Below are 20782 nucleotides of genomic sequence, written 5' to 3' on the forward strand. Positions count from 1 at the left end.
CGATGTCGGGAGCCCAGGAGGGATTTGACGGCATAGGCGGGGCACCCCTCGAGGAATCGGGCCCACTCCCCCTGTCGGTCCTTTCGACGTATCGGTGGTGGGGGCTCCCATCTGATGGGCGAAATAGAGGGAGCACTGGAGTAGGAAGCCACGGCATTTAGATGGAGTCCCATCATATTTGTCCGGGAGGGACAATCGGACATCGTTGACCTGGGAGGACTGCTGGATGGGCTGGGGTGCTAGCTCGCTGGGTCGACTCGTGGTAGAGAATCCTCCGCTAGTTGGAGGTGACGCCCCTTGGGTAATGTCGAGGTGTTGAAGAACGCGGAGGACCTCATCTATAGTCGTCCCCAGTTGCGTCAGCTGGTCGTGGTGTTTGCAAAGTAGGCGTCCCTGTTCACCTACCATCTGGGAGATGTCTTGATTACCTGCTGCTTCCATTTGTAGAGGCAGTATTCCGTAACGGAGACGCAGGGAGTCAGGAAACAGGTGCAGTAAGTGAGTTTAATGATAACGTACATGGAGAGATACAAAACAAATTTACTTGGTTAATATGATCAGTTATCAATTTATGAATTCCAAACACAACATGTTGAGACGTATTCTTTTAAATAGAAGCAATTCCAGATGAGTTATAGTCGTTGCGGTAATGACGCAGAATATTCTCTTATCTTGACATATTCAAAGTTACTTTTCTTGAAGGTGGTGATAAATCCGGCCTGGTCACCCGTCATACAAGTCAGTATTTGACGTCCCTCCATGTCTGAGGACATCAGGAGATGACGTGGAAACCGGCCACTAGGGGCAACAGTGAGCGCTGTTACCTTCAAGAGTCGGCTGGAGTGGTGTAAAGCTCACCTCCATTAGACTCTGAAGCAGTGGAATTGTGTTCTCTGGAGTGATGTGTCACGCTTCACCATCTGGCAGTCCGACAGACGAACGCTACCTGCCCCAATGCATAGTGTCCAACTGTAAAGTTTGGTGGAGGAGGAATAATATTCTGGGGCTGTTTTTCATGATTCGGGCTAGGCCCCTTAGTTCCAGTGAAGAGAAATCTTAACGCTAAAGCATACATTGACATTCTAGATGATTCTGTGCTTCCAACTTCGTGGCAACTGAAGACAGTGTGTTGTGGTAGCCAGGTGGACCTCATGACATACAGTACATTCGTAAAGTATTCAGATCACTTGACTTTTTCCACATTTCGTTACATTACAGCCTTATTCTAAAATAGATTAAAATGTATTTTTAGAAAACAATAGAAAACATGAAAACATAGACAGTATAAAAAACATTAGCTGTAAGCAAAACATCATTCACATTAAACACCTTGCGTTGCTATAAAACACAAAGGGCATATTTTACTTGCCGTTGCAATAAGAAATAGATTTCACACAAAGTTATAGAAAATAAGTATTAACAGGTGTGATGATGATGACCCTTAGGATTCCTACCACATCCTGTATTAGGAGGAAACTCACAAAAAAAGAATTGTCAGCAAGACAATAATATTCAATCATCCTATTAGCAAGGTAATCATTCAGAATCCTTTAAGATTGACCAGCTGTTCCACACCGGTATCAGTCACACATAAATAACTGGATTCAATAATTTTTCATGAAAATGTGTTGAGAGAGTCAGGTACCAGAAGTCCTTTCATTCAACAGATTTCCTCGTTATGTCTAACACTGTCCTCTCCAAAGCCCATCCATCCCATCACAACTTCATCAGGCTGTTCTTCTCTGGTCACCTCGTCCTCGTGCCCCTCACTGGCATATAATACCTCAGTTCCTTCCAGAAGCGTGAGGACAAGGAAAGAGAGGGTGAGGAGAGAGGGGACGAAGCCAGCTCCCCTCTCTTCTCCTCTTCTCCCCACCTCCCACACCTCAACCCTCTGCTACTCTTCCACCAGCAGACGGCGCCCTGGCGCTCCCGGAGGTGGCGCACCGACTCGGGGAAGAGGGTCAGCTGTGTGGGGGAGACCTCCTCCAGCTCCACAAGGACCACCTTAAGGGAGCCCTCCAACAGGGCACGGTGCATGGCCGTCTGCCTCTCGAAGCTCTGCCAGGCCTCCAGGACACCACTGCTGCTGTCACTGTGGCTTCCACTGCAGAACGTAGAGCCAGAGTAGACCAGGAGGAGACGCCGGCTTGCCAGCATGCTCTCCTCCACTGCATCTACTATGGCTAGAGAGGGAGGAGGGAGGAGAAGAGGGGGAAAGGGAGGAGGGAGGAGAAGAGGGGGAAAGGGAGGAGAGAGGAGGGAGGAGAAGAGGGGGAAAGGGAGGAGGGAGGAGAAGAGGGGGTCAGGGAGTAGGGAAAATTGTTATTAAAACATTGTTCTACCATTTAAATGGTTTCTGAAGGTCTTTATGATTTCAGAAAGGTTTCACATATTTCATCATCATGCTACTTATGTACTAATGCCAAGGCTAACTTAGTCCTCTGGAACCTGGAGCCTCAGGGTCGAGCTGAGATGTCATACCTTCCCCTGGTAGGCTGTCCCGGCCCAGTATGAACAGCCTGTAGCCACACCTCCCCTCCAGAACCTGGGGCAACATGTGGAGGGCAAACATCTCTGCCTCCCCACAGGCTCCGCCCCCATCCCCAAACAGACGGGGGTATGCCACGTACGCATCATACAACTTCCCATCAGAGTCTGCCACATGCAGGATAGGGACAGGTAAAACAAAATAGATGTGTTAGTGCTGGGCTAGAGCAAAAGCCTCCACAAACCTGCCTAACAGAGGAGGCTTGGTTATTTATGACACCATAGTTGCTTGTGTTTTATGGTTACATGGCCTATTTAGTGCCTTGTATCAAACTTCCTCTCTGTTTCCTCTGAGTCATGGAAAATGCTGTGCTTGCATAGCTGTGGGATGTGCTACAATACATTGCTACACTTGCTACTGATTTTACTTGTGGTCAGGTGGGGAGTGGGAAACAAGTGTTGGATTCTAGCTTGGAATATACTTATTCATGTTACCATATTAGAACCGGGTGTATGGAAAGTTACTGAGTGAGAAAGGGGAGTGCAGAGCTTACATTCTGTTGGAAAATGTTATTCTTAAATCTCATGTACCCTATGGAGAGAGGCAAAGGGCAACAGTCTGGTTTCAGTCACTGCTAAGGTAGGACAGCCGTGGAGTAGGGAGGAGTGAGGAATTCGGCCCGAGGTCAGGTCAGATGAAGTGAGGAGGAACAGTCAGTCCTGTCACACACATACAGTTGAAGTCGGAAGTTTACATACCCCTTAGCCAAATACATTTAAACTCAGTTTTTCACAATTCCTGACATTTAATCCTAGTAAAAATTCCCTGTCTTAGGTCAGTTAGGATCACCACTTTATTTTAAGAATGTGAAATGTCAGAATAATAGTAAAGAGAATGATTTATTCAGCTTTTATTTATTTCATCACATTCCCAGTGGGTCAGAAGTTTACATACACTCAATTAGTATTTGGTAGCATTGCCTTTAAATTGTTTAACTTGGGTCAAACGTTTCGGGTAGCCTTCCACAAGCTTCCCACAATAAGTTGGATGACTTTTGGTCCATTCCTCCTGACAGAGCTGGTGTAAGAGGCCTCCTTGCTCGCACACGCTTTTTCAGTTCTGCCCATAATGTTCTATAGGATTGAGGTCAGGGCTTTGTGGTGGCCACTCCAATACCTTGACGTTGTTGTCCTTAAGCCATTTTGCCACAACTTTGGAAGTATGCTTGGGGTCATTGTCCATTTGGAAGACCCATTTGCGACCAAGCTTAAACTTCCTGACTGATGTCTTAAGATGTTGCTTCAATACATCCACATAATTTTCCTTCCTCATGATGCTATCTACTTTGTGAAGTGCACCAGTCCCTCCTGCAGCAAAGCACCCTCACAGCATGATGCTGCCACCCCCGTGCTTCACAGTTGGGATGGTGTTCTTCAGCTTGCAAGCCAACTTTAAAGGCACAGTCAACTTAGTGTATGTAGACTTCTGACCCACTGGAATTGCTGTGAATTATATGTGAAATAATCTGTCTGTAAACAATTGTTGGAAAAATTACTTGTGTCATGCACAAAGTAGATGTCCTAACCGACTTGCCAAAACTATAGTTTGTTAAAAAGAAATTTGTGGAGTGGTTGAAAAACAAGTTTTAATGACTGTATGTAAACTTCCAACTTCAACTGTATATTTCCATGCCCATGAAGGTTCTAGCAGGAGGCTACACCAATGAGAGGAACCAAATACGTTCCTGACTAGCAACAGAGATGTATTGGCTGTCTAAATATGCAAGGGGTTGACTCCGCCTAGTAGGAAGGTATAAATATATGTGATTGTGTAAACATCTTTGTCTTTGCAGCTGTATGACCCAGTGGGTGAATAAACTTTGTTTGAGCTTTTTCTAGTTGTCCGTTTGAGTTTTTACTCAGTTTGTTCAGAACCTAACACAAGCAATGCAACATGCGTGTGTGTGTGGGTTTAAGTGTGGGCCCGGGGGTTTGTGGGGAGACATGCTGTATGTGCATTTCTGTCTGTATCTGGTGTAGGAATGTATATTTATGTTAGTGCGAGTTTCCATTTCATGAAAGCACAGTATGCAATGAGTCTGCAGATAGTGTGTGTGTGCATGAGTGTGTGCATGTCTGCGTGTGCGCGCTCAGGCATGTTTCTATTAATGTTTCCATGAGTGTGCTTGCGCAGTATATGTGCGGTAAAGTGTCTCTCATTGCGTACCTGTGTTTGTGTAGAGAAGCGGGAACATCCTCCTGAGCGACAGCACGATGTCGATCTTGAAGCGATGGTAAATAACAACACTAACAGTAAACACCAATACCAGACTGGTCAGTAGTACCCTAATAGGGAGCAGATAGTTTGGATCTGTGCAGAAAAAGAGAGAAGATAGCATTTATAACAGTTTTTTCAAAAGTGGTGAGGTTGCAGTTGTTATAATACACTATCAAAACAAGGGTAAAGGGACAGGATAATATGTGTGTGATCTCTTTTGAAACACCTTTATGTTATCCTCCAGACAGTATTGTCTAACCTGTAGGCTGTAGTATGAAGACGGCTAAAGAAATGCCTCTGTCACTGGAAACCAAACACGTGTAGTTGATGTAAAAGTCTTCCTCTTCCACCATCAAGAAATTCAAATGACGCTCCAACCATACACCCTTCAACGCTTCTTCTCTCCACTCCCTGGTTTGGGGGGGAGGGAGGGGGGGGGGGGGGGGGGGGGGACAGACAAGTTCCCCCTTGTGAACGCACAATCAAACCATCATGGCAACAGTTAACATAACATACACTGTTATTGGCGCCTGAGGGGATGGGTGCCGTTTTACAGGCTCCTAACCAACTGTGCTATTTTGTGAGGTTTTTTCCATTGTTTGTAACCTTTTTTGTACATAATGTTGCTGCTACCGTCTCTTATGACCGAAAATAGTTTCTGGATATCAGAACAGTGATTATTCACTTCGAACTGCACAAAGATTTTTTTATTTAATGAGTCTTACAGAAGGGATATACTGTTTCTCCGAGACCAGGCCCAAATCCCGTCATTCGTGTGAAGAAAAGACAGAGGTACAGGGGGCGGAGATCGGGTGCCTTGTGAGAATTTTTCGGCGAGTGGGGAACCCGCCTCTACCATCCGTTCTATTGGCCAACGTGCAATCACTGGAGAATAAACTGGATGAGCTCCGTTCTAGACTATCCTACCAACGGGACATTAAAACTGTAATAGCTTATGTTTCACCAAGTCGTGGCTGAACGACGACACGGATAATATACAGTTGGCTGGATTTCCGTGCATCGGCAGGACAGAAGCGGCGCTCCTAGTGGCCAGGAACTTTAATGCAGGCAAACTTAAATCCATTTTACCTCATTTCTACCAGCATATCACATCTGCAACCAGAGGGAAAAAAAACCCTAGACCACTTTTACTCCACACACAGTGACGCATACAAAGCTCTCCTTCGCCCTCCATTTGGCAAATCTGACCATAATTCTATCCTGCTGATTCCTGCTTTGGACAAGATCCTGCATGGACAAACTGGCAAGTGTCTTCACTGACATTTTCAACCTTTCCCTGAGCAAGCCTGTAACACCTACATGTTTCAAGCAGACCACCATAGTCCCTGTGCCCAGAAAAGCGAAGGTAACCTGCCTAAATGACTACCGTCGCGTAGCACGTCGGTAGCCATGAAGTTCTTTGAAAGGCTGGTCATGGCTCACATCAAGACCATCATCCCGGAAACCCTAGACCCACTCCAATTTGCATACCGCCCCCATGGATCAACAGATGACGCAATCTCAATCGCACTCCACACTGCCCTTTCCCACCTGGACAAAAGGAACACCTATGTGAGAATGCTGTTCATTGACTACAGTTCAGCGTTCAACACCATAGTGCCTACAAAGTTCATCACTAAGCTAAGGACCCTGGGACTAAACACCTCCCTCTGCAACTGGATCTTGGACTTCCTGACGGGCCGCCCCCAGGTGGTAAGGGTAGGCAACAACACATCTGCCAAGCTGATCCTCAACACTGGGGCCCCTCAGGGGTGCATGCTTAGTCCCCTCCTGTACTCCCTGTTCACCCATGACTGCGTGGCCAAGCACGACTCCAACACCATCATTAAGTTTGCTGACGACACAACAGTGGTAGGCCTGATCACCGACAACGATGAGACAGCCTAAAGGGAGGAGGTCAGAGACCTGGCAGTGTGGTGCCAGGACAACAACCTCTCCCTCAACGTGATCAAGACAAAGGAGCTATTGTGGACTACAGGAAAAGGAGGGCCAAACACGCTCCTATTCACATCGATAGGGCTGTAGTGGAGCTGGTCGAGAGTTTCAAGTTCCTTTGTGTCAACATTAATCAAATGGCCACCTGGACTATCTACATTGACACCCCGCCCTCCCTTTGTTTTTACACTGCTGCTACTCGCTGTTTATTATCTATGCATAGTCACTTTACCCCTACCTACATGTACAAATTACTTCGACTAACCTGTACCCCCGCTGATTGACCTGGTACCGGTACACCCTGTATTTAGCCTCGTTATTGTTATTTTATTGTTACTTTTTATTTGATTTTTTACTTTATTTTATTTAGTAAATATTTTCTTAACTCTATTTCTTGAACTGCATTGTTGGTTAAGGGCTTGTAAGTAAGCATTTCACGGTAAGGTCTACACCTGTTGTATTCGACGCATGTGACAAATAAAATGTGATTTGATTTGATTTTGTGAAGTTCCAAAGTTTCAAAGCAAGCACTATGTATTAAGGTATATGGAGCCTATCTTAATCTCAGTGGTATACCTGATACGATACCAACAGTTTAGATACTATACAGTAGAACATCCATCTGGATGACACAGAATACAGGCATATACAGTGCTGTGAAAAAGTATTTTCTCCTTTCTGATTTTCTCTATTTTTGCATATTTTTTATACTGAATGTTATCAGATCTTCAACCAAAACCTAATATTAGATAAAGGAACCTGAGTGTACAAATAACAAACCCAAAAATTATACTTATTTTATTTATTTAATTAACAAAGTTATGCAAGTGTGAAAAAGTAACTGCCCCCTTACACTCAATAACTGGTTGTGCCACCTTTAGCTGCAATGACTGCAACCAAATGCTTCCTGTAGTTGTTGATCAGTCTCTCACATCACTGTGGAGGAATTTGGCCCACTCTTGCATGCAACATTTTTGGGTTTTCAAGCATGAACTGCTAGTTTCAAGTCCTACCACAACATCTCAATTGGAATTAGGTCTGGACTTTGACTAGTAAATTAAAAAACTTCAAATGTGTTGCTTTTTAACCATTTTCAAGTAAACTTGAATATGTGTTTTGGTTCATTGTCTTGCTGCATGACCCAGCTGTGCTTCAGCTTCAGCTCACAGACAGATGGCCTTACATTCTCCTGTAGAACGTAATGGGACCCATGTTGTCCAAAAAGTTATACTTTTGACTCATCTGTTCATAGAACATTCTTCAAATAGTCTTGATGATTCAGGTGCTTTTTGGCAAACTTGAGTCAACTTTTTGGATGAGATGGGTCCCATTATGTCTGGCGAAAAGCAAACACTGCATTACACAGTAAGAACCTCATACTGTAAGTCAAGCATGGTGGTGGTATTGTGATGGTTTGGGGATGCTTTGCTGCCTCAGGACCTGGACGACTTGACTTAATAGAAGGAACCATGAATTCTGCTCTGTATCAGAGAATTCTACAGGAGAATGTCATGCCATCCGTCTGTGAGCTGAAGCTGAAGCGCAGCTGGGTCATGCAGCAAGACAATGATCCAAAACACACAATCAAGTCTACATGAAAATGGTTAAAAAGCAACACATTTGTATAATTCTTACAGTGTGTATTGTGATACTGTTGTGTTGTCTCAACCTACCTTTGTGATTCCTGAAAGACGCGCTCTGAGACAATTTTGGAAATTGAGTTTTCTCTAGCTATCCAATTCAAATCCGTAAAACATTCATTCCCCACACTCTCCACAAACACCCGACACATCTTACTGAAGGAAGAACCTAGGGGGCAAACATTGAATTCTTTATTTGGATCATGAATGAAAATAAATAATAAACTCACGCACGCACGCGCACACACACACACACACACACACGTTCTCTAATGGTTTACTCACCCAAATCTGCTTTGATGATCTCATTGGCAGGTTCAACCACTTTGGGCTCCAGGCAATACTGCACTGAAATTATGACAATGATTCATAAACATCATAGAAAGACACAGAAATATTCAGTCACCTGACCCTATAGAAAACAACCCTTTCTAAGCTCTCAAAGAGCAAAGTTTCAAAGCAGCCTTTATGAACTCATAACCTCTGATTCAGGGTCATATACAGTGCCTTCAGAAAGTATTCACACCCCTTGACTTTTTCCACGTTTTGTTGTGTTACAGCTTGAATTTGAAATTGATGCAATTTAGATTTTTGTATCAATGGCCTACACACAATACCCCATAATGTCAAAGTGGAATGTTTTTAGAAATGTTTACAAATTAATTAAAAATGATGAAATGTCTTGAGTCAAGAAGTATTCAATGCCTTAGTTATGGCAGGCCTAAATAAGTTCAGGAGTAAAATGTTGCTTAACTGTCACGATCGTCGTAGGGAATAGACCAAGGCGCAGCGTGATGAACGAACATGTTTAACTTTATTATCTTTAGTGATAATAGACAACAAAAACAAAACAAGAAACGACTCGTGATGTCCACGGTAACAATGACCGACACGGAACAAAAACCCACAAACACAAATTGAAAAACATACAGTTTAAATATGGCTCCCAATCAGAGACAACCAACGACAGCTGACACTCGTTGCCTCTGATTGGGAGTCACTCAGGCAAACATAGAAACAGACGAACTAGAACCCCCAACATAGAAATATAACACATAGAATACACACACCCTGGCTCAACATATAGAGTCCCAGAGCCCGGGTGTGACAGTACTGCGACCGCGCCTCAATAAGAGCAAAACAGGGGAGGGCTGGGTGGGCATTCCTCCTCGGCGGCGGTTCTGGCTCCGGGCTTGCCCACCACCCTCCAATAAACCCCCCATAGCGCCCCTGGTCCGGTCTGGCCCCGCTGGCTGGAACTGACCTGGACGTAGCAGGAGCGGCTAGCTTCAGCTCCGTTGTGGAGCAGTTGAGCGGTACCTGATTTGGCACCGATGACCCAGGCACGGGTTGTGCCGGACTGACGACGCGCACCCCTGTCTTGGTGCGTGAGGCAGGAACTGACCGGACCGGGCTGACGATGCGCACCCCTGGCTTGGTGCGTGGAGCAGCAACGGGCCGGATCAGGCTGACGATACGCACCCCTGGCTTGGTGCGTGGAGCCGGAACGGACCGGACCGGGCTGACGATGCACACCCCTGGCTTGGTGCGTGGAGCCGGAACGGGCCTCACCGGACTAACGACTCGCACCCCTGGCTTGGTGCGTGGAGCAGCGACGGGCCGGACCGGGCTGACGATACGCACCCCTGGCTTGGTGCGTGGAGCCGGAACGGACCGGACCGGGCTGACGATGCGCACCCCTGGCTTGGTGCGTGGAGCCGGAACGGGCCTCACCGGACTGACGACTCGCACCCCTGGCTTGGTGCGTGGAGCAGCGACGGGCCTTACCAGGCTGACGACTTGCACCCCTGGCTTGGTGCGAGTAGCAGGAACGGGCTGGACCAGGCTGACGACTCGCACCCCTGGCTTGGTGCGAGTGGCAGGAACGGGCTGGACCAGGCTGACGACTCGCACCCCTGGCTTGGTGCGAGTGGCAGGAACGGGCTGGACCAGGCTGACGACTCGCACCCCTGGCTTGGTGCGAGTAGCAGGAACGGGCTGGACCAGGCTGACGACTCGCACCGTAGGCTTGGTGCGAGGGGCAGGAACAGGCAGGGCCGGGCTGGCGATGCGCACCGTAGACTTGGTGCGAGTGGCAGGAACAGGCCGGGCCGGGCTGGCGACGCACACCGTAGACTTGGTGCGAGTGGCAGGAACAGGCCGGGCCGGGCTGGCGACGCGCACCGTAGACTTGGTGCGAGTGGCAGGAACAGGCCGGGCCGGGCTGACGATGCGCACCATAGGCTTGGTGCGTGGAGCAGGGACAGGCCGGGCCGGGCTGGCGACGCGCACCATAGACTTGGTGCGAGTGGCAGGAACAGGCCGGGCCGGGCTGACGACGCACACCGTAGGCTTGGTGCGTGGAGCAGGGACAGGCCGGACTGGGCTGGCGACGCACACCGTAGGCTTGGTGCGTGGAGCAGGGACAGGCCGGACTGGGCTGGCGACGCACACCGTAGGCTTGGTGTGTGGAGCAGGGACAGGCCGAACCGGGCTGTGGAGACGGATAGGAGACCTGGAGTGAAGGGCGGCCACAACCCGTCCTGGCTGAATGCCTACCCTCACACACTCTGTGTGAGGCATCTGCACAGGACGTACAGGGCGGTGTACCCGTAACCTGGTGGCCTTCTGAATCCGCCCCTCTTCTGCCTCCGTCAGCCCCATCGTCCATGCCGTGTGCCCCCCCTAAAAATTTTCTGGGGTTGCCTCTCGCCTGTCCGACGTTGACACTGCTGACGCCGCTGCTCCTCTTTCGCCAGGGCCTCTCCCGGCGCTTCCTCCCATGTCCAGTCCAAGTTCTGCCCCGGGACACGCTGCTTGGTCCTTACTTGGTGGGTTTTTCTGTCACGTTCGTCGTAAGGAATAGACCAAGGCGCAGCGTGATGAACGAACATGGTTCAACTTTATTATCTTTAGTGATAATAGACCACAATAAACAAAACAAGAAATGACTCGTGAAGTCCACGGTAACAATGACCAACACGGAACAAAAACCCACAAACACAAATGGAAAACAGACAGTTTAAATATGGATCCCAATCAGAGACAACCAACGACAGCTGACACTCGTTGCCTCTGATTGGGAGTCACTCTGGCCAACATAGAAATAAACACAACAGAAAGAACACACCCTGGCTCAACATATAGAGTCCCAGAGCCAGGGTGTGACATTAACAAGTCACATTATAAGTTGCATGGACTCACTCTGTGTCACGCCCTGGCTCTAGGGACTCTTTTATGTTGAGCCAGGGTGTGTAGAGTCTATGTTTTGTGTTCATTGTTTCAGTATCTAGTTCATGTGTTTCTGTGTTGGCCGGGGTGGTTCTCAATCAGAGGCAATGAGAATCAGCTGTTGCTTGTTGTCTCTGATTGGGAACCATACTTAGGCAGCCGTTTGGCAGTTGTGTTTTGTGGGATCTTGTTCCGTGTTGGTTTGTGTTTGTTACCAAGGACTTCACGTATCGTTTTGTTGTTTTTGTTCGTGTGGTGAATATAAATAAAGTATGTTCGCATTCCACGCTGCGCCTTGGTCCGCTCCTTTTGACGATCGTGACACTCTGTGTGCAATAACAGTGTTTCAAATGATTTTTGAATGACTACCTCATGTCTGTACCCCACACATACAGTACAATTATATGTAAGGTCCCTAAGTCAAGCAGTGAATTTCAAACACAGATTCAACCACGAAGACCAGGGAGGAAAACCTGGTTCCGTCTGCTTTCCACCAGGCACTGGGAGATGAATTCACCATTCAGCAGGTCAATAACCTTAAACACAAGGCCAAATCTACACTGAAGTTGCTTACGAAGAATACAGTGAATGTTCCTGAGTGGCCGAGTTACAGTTTAGACTTAAATCTGCTTGAAAATCTATGGCAAGACCTGAAAATGGTTGTCTAGCAATGATCAACAACCAACTTGACAGACCTTGAAGAATTTTGAAAAGAATAATGGGGAAATGTTGCACAATCCAGGTGTGGAAAGCTCTTAGACACTTACCCAGAAATACTCACAGCTGTAATCTCTGCCAAAGGTGATTCTAACATATATTGACTCAGGGAGTTGAATACTTATGTAATCAGATATATTAGTGTTCTATTTTTCAATTTTTTTCTTTTTTTAATGTTAGACTTTTTCTTACACTTTGACATTACAGGGTATTTTGTGTAGATTGTTAACAAAAAATGACTATTAAATCCCTTTTAATCCCGCTATGTAACACAACAAGATGTGGGGAAAGTCAACGGGTGTGAATACTTTCTGAAAGCACTGTATCTCTGTAATGGCTGTGGTAAGGATTGGGGGTATATGTTAATAATCTGTGGTTAGGGACAACCTTTATGAGCTGTGCCAACAAAACTCACCGTCCACCGTACCGTTGATGGTCTCTGAGATCCTGCCGCTGAGCCCTTCCAAGTTAAAGGTCATAGTGCAGGTGTAGAACGCATGGTCCTCAGGAATGACCGCGTCTACTTTGAGTAACTCCGTAACACTGTTATTGACATAGCTAAACCTGTTCCACAATGGGTCATCTTTCACAATGGGTTCACAGCCCTGAAAGGTTTAAAGTAGAAATCCACACTGAAAGGTAGTGTAATGGAATGGAATATCATAGTAATGGAATATGGCTAATAAAACAAAATGAATACACAATTACAGATAAGTTGTGATAATGTCTTACCTTAGAAGACCTACTCTCAGAACAATTCAATGCAGTACAATGTGTGAGAGCAATGAACAATGTAAAGAGTATATACCGTATCTGATGGAACATTGTTCAAATGTAGTCACTAGTAGTAATAACCCCACATTCCTATAGTTTTAAACAGAAATTAAGAATACATAGAGACAGACTGAATGACTGAAAAGAAAGAGTTCAAACAGGCTTTCCAGCACTGTCAGGCAGGGGCAGACTGGGACCAGAAATCCGCCCTGGCATTTCTGACACACCAGACCATTTTTCCCTTGAGGCCCCGACATTGGCCCATTTTCTTTCCTTGAGGCCCCCAAAAGGCCCATTTTTGTCACTGTGGACCCCATTATTACATTGACATTTTTTACATTTTAGTCATTTAGCAGACGCTCTTATCCAGAGTGACTTACAGTTAGTGAGTGCATACATTTTCATACTGGCCCCCCGTGGGGAACGAACCCACAACCCTGGAGTTGCAAGCACCATGCTCTACCAACTGAGCTACAGGGGACTACATCATGTCCAAATGTATCTCAAATTGATTTGAACATGATTACATTTTACGTTTTAGTCATTTAGCAGACGCTCTTATCCAGAGCGACTTACAGTTAGTGAGTGCATACATTTTTCATACTGATGCGCGACAAATGCCAATATCGGTCAAATGACTTGAATGAGATTTGTGCCACAAATGCCAAAACGCTTCCATGTGACAACAGTGCAAGGGAAACCAAACCAAAGCACGTTGTTGTTATACCTTGTCCATAGACTGGCCTACAGGGTAAGGAAACCAATGTCCTTGTAATTTGGGTGAACTTTGGGTGAACTAATTTGGTTATTAGCCAGATAATTATAATTATGTAAAAAAATATAAAAAAAAGACAATCCCATTGGGCTAAAAATGTACCAGCCCATCCGGCATGGCCAGTCCACCCCTGCTGTCAGGCGTTCCCTCTCAACACTCTCCCATTGCACTGCACTGTCTGTTTACCCCATAGGACTCACCTTGTACCACTGAATGGAGTAATTGTCCACTTCCCTGATATGGTCACTCAATGGGCAGTTCAGAAAACCGGTGGCTTTGTTGGTCAGGTTCTGGTAGGCCTTTACTGGTCGACCGCATTCTTCTGGGTTGGTGTGGTTCACAATCAGTAAGGCCGATTTCTTATAGCACTGGGAGGGTAGTCTGTTTATCAAAGGTAACAGGAAAGATTTACAGCACACACACACACACACACACACACACACACACACACACACAGCAGACAAAAGTATTGCCCCTACCTCACAACACACTCATAGTTTCCAGCATCCTCCATCGCGATGTTAAAAATCCACAGTGTCTTTCCCCGCGGCAGAGTCTTTCTTGTCTCCCTGGTCAGCTCTCTCCCAGTCCTTGGGTCATACCATGAGATGTTATAGGGGATGCTGCCGTTGTCAAACACATTGAGGTCCACCAGGGTGGATGTTAACATGGCAGCATCACCGGAAACTGAAAACACCCGCTCAACCTCTCGTCCTTTGTCCTCACAGAGATCTGCACACAAAGAGTATATAAAGTAAAGTAAAGACAAACATGCGGCACAGGGACTGTTTGCGGACCACCATCTTTTTTATTGAGGCCACCTCTTAAAGAAAAACACATGTTGGAGAAATGATGCACGGCAAAGAAATTATGCAATTATTACGCGTGTCATGTAGTATGCATAGACAGAGTCTTTACAGAGATGGTCCCTTCAAAATATATCTCTTCACAACAAATTATCCAGTAAAACAAATAATAACTAAGAACACTGATGGTGTTAAATCAATACTGAAAGTGTTGAGTCTGTGGACCCATATAGACACCAGAACAGTGTTAAATTAACACACTGATTAGTGTAAAGCCTTTTTCAAATATTCCCACAGTGCCTTGCCTTTCAAGCAAATTGTAGAGTTACCACCACTGTATTTGTAAGTGACAGAGACATGGTTGTTGCATTCATCAATTTTTGGTCCTACGGACTTCAAAAAGTGAGATCCTAAATGAGTATGTTGTCATAAAATATATATATATATATTTAACACAATGCCATACAGTGCATTCGGAAAGTATTCAGACCCCTTCACTTGTTCCACATTTGTTACGTTACAGCCTTAAATAAATGTGTTTTTTTCCTTATCAATATACACACAATACCCCATATTGACAAAGCAAAAACAGGTTTTACATTTTTTTTGCAAATCAATAAAAAATTAAAAACTGAAATATTACATTTACATAAATATTCAGACCCTTTACTCAGTACTTTGTTGAAGCACCTTTGGCAGCGATTACAGCATCGAGTCTTCTTGGGTATGATGCCACAAGCTTGGCACACCTGTATTTGGGTAGTTTCTCCCATTCCTCTCTGCAGATCCTGTCAAGCTCTGTAAGGTTACATGGGGCTGCACAGCTATTTTCAGGTCTCTCCAGAGCTGTTCGATCGGGTTCATGTCCGGGCTCTGGCTGGGCCACTCAAGGACATTCAGAGGCCTGTCCCGAAGCCACTCCTGCGTTGTCTTGGCTGTGTGCTTAGGGTCGTTGTCCTGTTGGAAGGTGAACCAACGCCCCAGTCTGAGGTCTGGAGCAGGTTTTCATCAAGGATCTCTCTTCTGTACTTTGCTCCGTTCACCTTTCCACATCAAGATGCTGCCACCACCATGCTTCACCGTAGGGATGGTATTGGCCAGGTGATGAGTGGTGCCTGGTTTCCTCCAGACGGGACACTTGGCATTCAGGCCAAAGAGTTCAATCTTGGTTTCATTAGACCAGAGAATCTTGTTTCTCTTGGTCTGTGAGTCCTTAGGTGCCTTTTGGCAAACTCCCGAGTGGCGCAGTGGTCTAAGGCACTGCATCGCAGTGCTAGCTGTGCCACTAGAGATCCTGGTTTGAATCCAGGCTCTGTCGTAGCCGGCCGTGACCGGGAGACCCATGGGGCGGCGCACAATTGGCCCAGCGTCGTGCAGGGTAGCGGAGGGAATGGCCGGCAGGGATGTAGCTCAGTTGGTAGAGCATGGCGTTTGCAACGCCAGGGTTGTGGGATTGATTCCCACGGGGGGCCAGTAAGTCGCTCTGGCTAAGAGCGTCTGCTAAATGACTAAAATGTAAAATGTAAACGTAAGCGGGCTGTCATGTGCCTTTTACTGAGGAGTGGCTTCCGTCTGGCCTATCTACCATAAAGGCCTGATTGGTGGAGTGCTGCAGAGATGGTTGTCCTTCTGGAAGGTTCTCCCATCTCAATAGAGGACCTCTGGAGCTCTGTCAGAGTGACCATCAGGTTCTTGGTCACCTCCCTAACCAAGAACCTTCTCCCCTGATTGCTCAGTTTGGCAAGGCTGCAAGCTATAGTAAGAATCTTGGTGGTTCCAAACTTCTTCCATTTAAGAATGATGGAGGGCACTGTGTTCTTGGGGACCTTCAATGCTGCAGAAAGGTTTTGGTACCCTTCTCCATATCTGTGCCTCGACACAATCCTTTCTTGGAGCTCAACGGACAATTCCTTTGACCTCATGGCTTGGTTTGACATGCACTGTCAACTGTGGGACAGGTGTGTGCCTTTCCAAATCATGTCCAATCAATTGAATTTACCACAGGTGGACTCCAATCAAGTTGTAGAAACATCTCAAGGATGATCAATGGAAATAGGATGCACCTGAGCTCAATTTCGAGTCTCATAGCAAAGGGTCTGAATATTTATGTAAATACTTGTTTATTTTTTTTGGTAAACATTTCTAAAAACCTGTTTTCTCACTTTGTAATTATGGGGTATTTTGTGTAGATTGATGAGGAACAATTAGTATTTAATCAATTTTAGAATAAGGCTGTAATGTAACAAAATGTGGAAAAGGTGAAGGGGTCTGAATAGTTGTGCACTGTATTTATTTCATAAGGCTTTATTTTGTGGGCATAGTTTTAACCAAATAAAGGAGCCTGAAACTCATACACGTCACTTTGAACTAAAACCATGCCCATCATAATCATATTTCCCAGCTTGCTCTATCGCAGGATGATTGTTTTTAGAATTGTTTGTTTCAATATCTATATTTGTGCAGGTGCATTGATTGATTGATTAATCTTATGCTACACAAAGAGAAATAAGTGTTTGTATCCCTTTAGTCACAAATGTAAACCTTTTATTCTGAGAGTGTAACACAAGGGCCTGAAACCCATGGTTTACAAGCCACATCAGGCCTGCAAGTCACATTATGCTAGCTTGCAAGGTGATATGTAATTCCTATTGGAATCCAATCAGTGGGTGGAGATCCAACAGTTGGAATAATTATTCACCTGAAATCTGCATTCAGAGTACCGGGTTAGGAACATTAGGAACTAACTGATTTGAATTAACTAATTGGATTAGTTTATAAAAATGTATGTCATTTATCTTTGTGTAGCACAAGATTAATCAGTCAATCAATGTATGTGCACAAACATAGATATTGAAACAAACAATTCTGAAATATCAACCTGCAATAGAGCCTGCTGGGAAATATGATAATAATGACGTGGTTTTAGTTCAAAGTTATATGTATGAGTTTCAGGCCCCAAAAAAAGGGTAAAACTAGGCCCTCAAAATGACGTGTGGTATTGTGTTAAACATATATTTTTAATGATAACATTCACTTAGGATCTCACCTAATACTGGGTGAAGTCCATAGGACCGAAAATGGATGAATACATCATCCATGTCTCTGTCAATAACAAATATAGTCATTGGTGATAATTCTACAATTTACTCAAAAGGCAAGGCACTCTGGGAAATATTTGAATAAGGCTTTACACTAATCCATAAGTTAATTTAACACTGTTCCAGTGTTTATATGGGGTCCATAGACAACACTTTCAGTGTTGATTTAAAGGTCATGAATAGTTAAAATGATGTTTTTCATGAAATGTGATGATATTTGAAGGAAACCAGATCAAAGTATGATGACTAAAGTATGATAAGTTATACAATGATAAAGTTTGATCATAAAGTTACTGGTCCCCTCCCCCATGTCAAACACTTGGAATCATTATTTAGGGGACAACGTGACATCACCTTAACTCTCATTTTAATACACCACTGGTACTGTAACATGATATTCTCTTACCTAACTCAAATAAGTACCGCCTTTTAACCAACATCGGGTCAGAGGGGCGTGGTTTATACATCTAGATAGCTAATCTACTGGCGCCAAAATGTGACTGAATGGTGTCAGCAAATATAATTACAAGTTTACCCTATCAATCTATGGCAAATATTCTTATATGTTTCCCCTTTCATCTGTGTCTGGTGTTAGCTAGTTACTGGCTAGCGAGGTCTTCAGCCAGCATGGAACAAAAGGGGGAGAAGGGTCATTCAAAACTCTGACTCAGTTGTCATGTCAACACATCCGTCAGTGCTGCTGTGAAACACATCACAAAAGACATGCCAAACGGGAGATATATATATATATAAATGACATCATTGATGCAATTTCAATGTTGTTTGAGTTGCTTTTTGTGTCACCAAATATGCTTGAGATGATTTTACTGCAACACTGCTCACTGCATCCAAGTTGCTTGACATAGGTGTTTCAAAGAGCTGTCAGTCAAGGCGAGCTAATGAGTATAAGCTCCCCGCCCACTCAGCCTGACTTTTTAAACTTCCTGGTAGTTACCCATGAGAGAAAAAGTAATTTTCAGAATGACTGTTCAGGACCTTTAAAACTCTGTGTTTTTTTTTAACTGGAGAATTTGCTGTGTGCTTAACCTTTCAGAACAACAAGAAACATAGATATTTTCAGGGCTGCTGTTTCAAATGATTTAATTCCATCAACACCCACCAGAGGTCAGAGTTAAGTCATGACAAAGTGAAGGACCATGTTTCTGCCTATAGAGCTGTTCAATTCATACAGTTTAATTCAATCTGTACTTCTAGCTGTCCTCGTAACATGATTGATTGATTGATTGATTAATTAATGGCTGATGAATTATGTGGGTAAAGTTCATGCTACTTACCTCCTACTGCCTTGGAGTTGCCAGTGAGACAGAGGAGTGAGAAGAGTGAGAGCTGCAACATCTGACTCCAATCCATAGCTGAAACAAAGAGACACACAGAATCACTTGTGAGTTTTAGTCAGGCATTGCCATAATAGGCTCAAACAAACTATCAGAATCAAGGGTCACATCACACTATCCAAAATCTTCAGCAAAAGAAATGATCTCACACACAAACGTATCATGCTTCTTTCTGACCATCCACTGAATCCCTTACTTGTCAACTGAATTTCTGTTTCCCACACAAACACACACCAGAGCTACACAGCAAATTATAGACTGGGAGTTATAAATTAACACTGAAAGTGTGGACCCCTATAGACACTGGAAAGTGTTCAATTAACACACTGCTTGGTGTAAAGCCTTATTTTTTTCCCAGAGTGCCTTGCCTTTCAAGTGAATTGTAGAGTTACAGTACTATCCATGACCGTATTTGTTAGTGACAGAGACATGGTTGTTGCATTCATCCATTTTCAGTCCTAGGGACTTCACCAAGTGATATCCTGAGCAAAAATGTTATCATAAATGGTTTATTCTTTAACACAATACAATATGTAATTCATATGCTCTAATGGTAAGGGCCTACACTCTGAACATAACAAATAAATGTTGAATTAACACTCAATGTTGGTGTTAATAACCAGAGTTGAACCAAAACCACACCCATCATAATCATATTTCACAGCGTGCTCTATTTCAGGTTGATTTAAAAAACATAAAAGAAATGATATATCTATGTTTTTGCATGTACATTGATTAATTAATGTTATGCATCTCAGATATAAATGTCATACATATTCTAAACTAATCCGATATGTTACTTGGACTTATTTAGCCGTTACTGAAAAGGTTGTTCCAGTTTAGATGTTTTAGGTAGTCTCATATTTCACTTTTCCCAACCCTGGCAGGAATTCTGAATGCAAGTTGTCGGTTGTGGGTTGCTGGATTTCTATCAGAATTAGACATCACTTTGCAAGCCAGCATAATGTGACAGGTTGCATGAATAACCCAACATGTTGGGTTTTTCCGAGTATCCAAACATGGGTTAATTTAACCATCCATTGGGTTTTTATTCACTTTCTTTCTGGGTTGACCAAGCAGTTCTATCTTTTTTTATGTAATCCATAGCTTATTTTCAGGAGGTGTGGCTTATTAGGTGTGTGGCATTTAGATAGTTATTTTTGGCCATCCGTGAGAGTAAATGTCAGTCCTGTCGATCATGTTAATTTTGTAGACTGCAATGTCAAATTTTCCTTGAAAATTATTGCACGTCACATAATCTAATACAAAAATATGAACATTATTATTTACATATTACACTAAAGTGGTTACTATACCATTGGGGATATCACATTATGATTTGCATAGGCTTTTAAGGAACTCATATACTTCTGTAGGCTTAATTATAACTACAAATATGTAAGTGTTCAACCGTGACATGTGCTAACAATTCAACAGAAAAGGAGGAAAGTTGAAGGGGGAGAAAGTAAGGAACTTGTCTGTCGGCCTAACATTAAAAAACATAATTGGTTAAGGAAAACTGTGATAAATAAAAAAATATATCAGTTTCACTTAAGGACCAAAGGATTGACAGCCGTCCCATATAGATTGCAAAATAGTTGGGAAGAGATATTTGACGTACCGATCCCATGGCATAGTGTTTATGAACTGACACGCAAAACG

The 20782-nt window shown here is 44.3% G+C and overlaps 1 protein-coding gene across 1 annotated transcript; it reads right to left on the minus strand.

Annotated features, from left to right (window-relative positions):
• Positions 1-1609: 1609 nt before the first annotated feature.
• LOC311129957 (interleukin-1 receptor type 1-like) lies at positions 1610-19136 on the minus strand (the record flags this gene model as incomplete). The annotated part of the gene is made up of 10 exons (XM_084162527.1): positions 1610-2186; positions 2485-2658; positions 4718-4861; positions 5028-5179; positions 8398-8533; positions 8650-8712; positions 12728-12917; positions 14062-14242; positions 14341-14593; positions 19061-19136. 10 exons carry the CDS (start codon positions 19134-19136, stop codon positions 1747-1749), a joined length of 1809 nt encoding a protein of 602 aa, XP_084018653.1. The 3' UTR covers positions 1610-1746.
• Positions 19137-20782: the final 1646 nt, after the last annotated feature.

The sequence above is a fragment of the Coregonus lavaretus genome, assembly GCF_964263955.1.
Source record: "Coregonus lavaretus genome assembly, chromosome: 5".
Taxonomy (NCBI): domain Eukaryota; kingdom Metazoa; phylum Chordata; class Actinopteri; order Salmoniformes; family Salmonidae; genus Coregonus; species Coregonus lavaretus.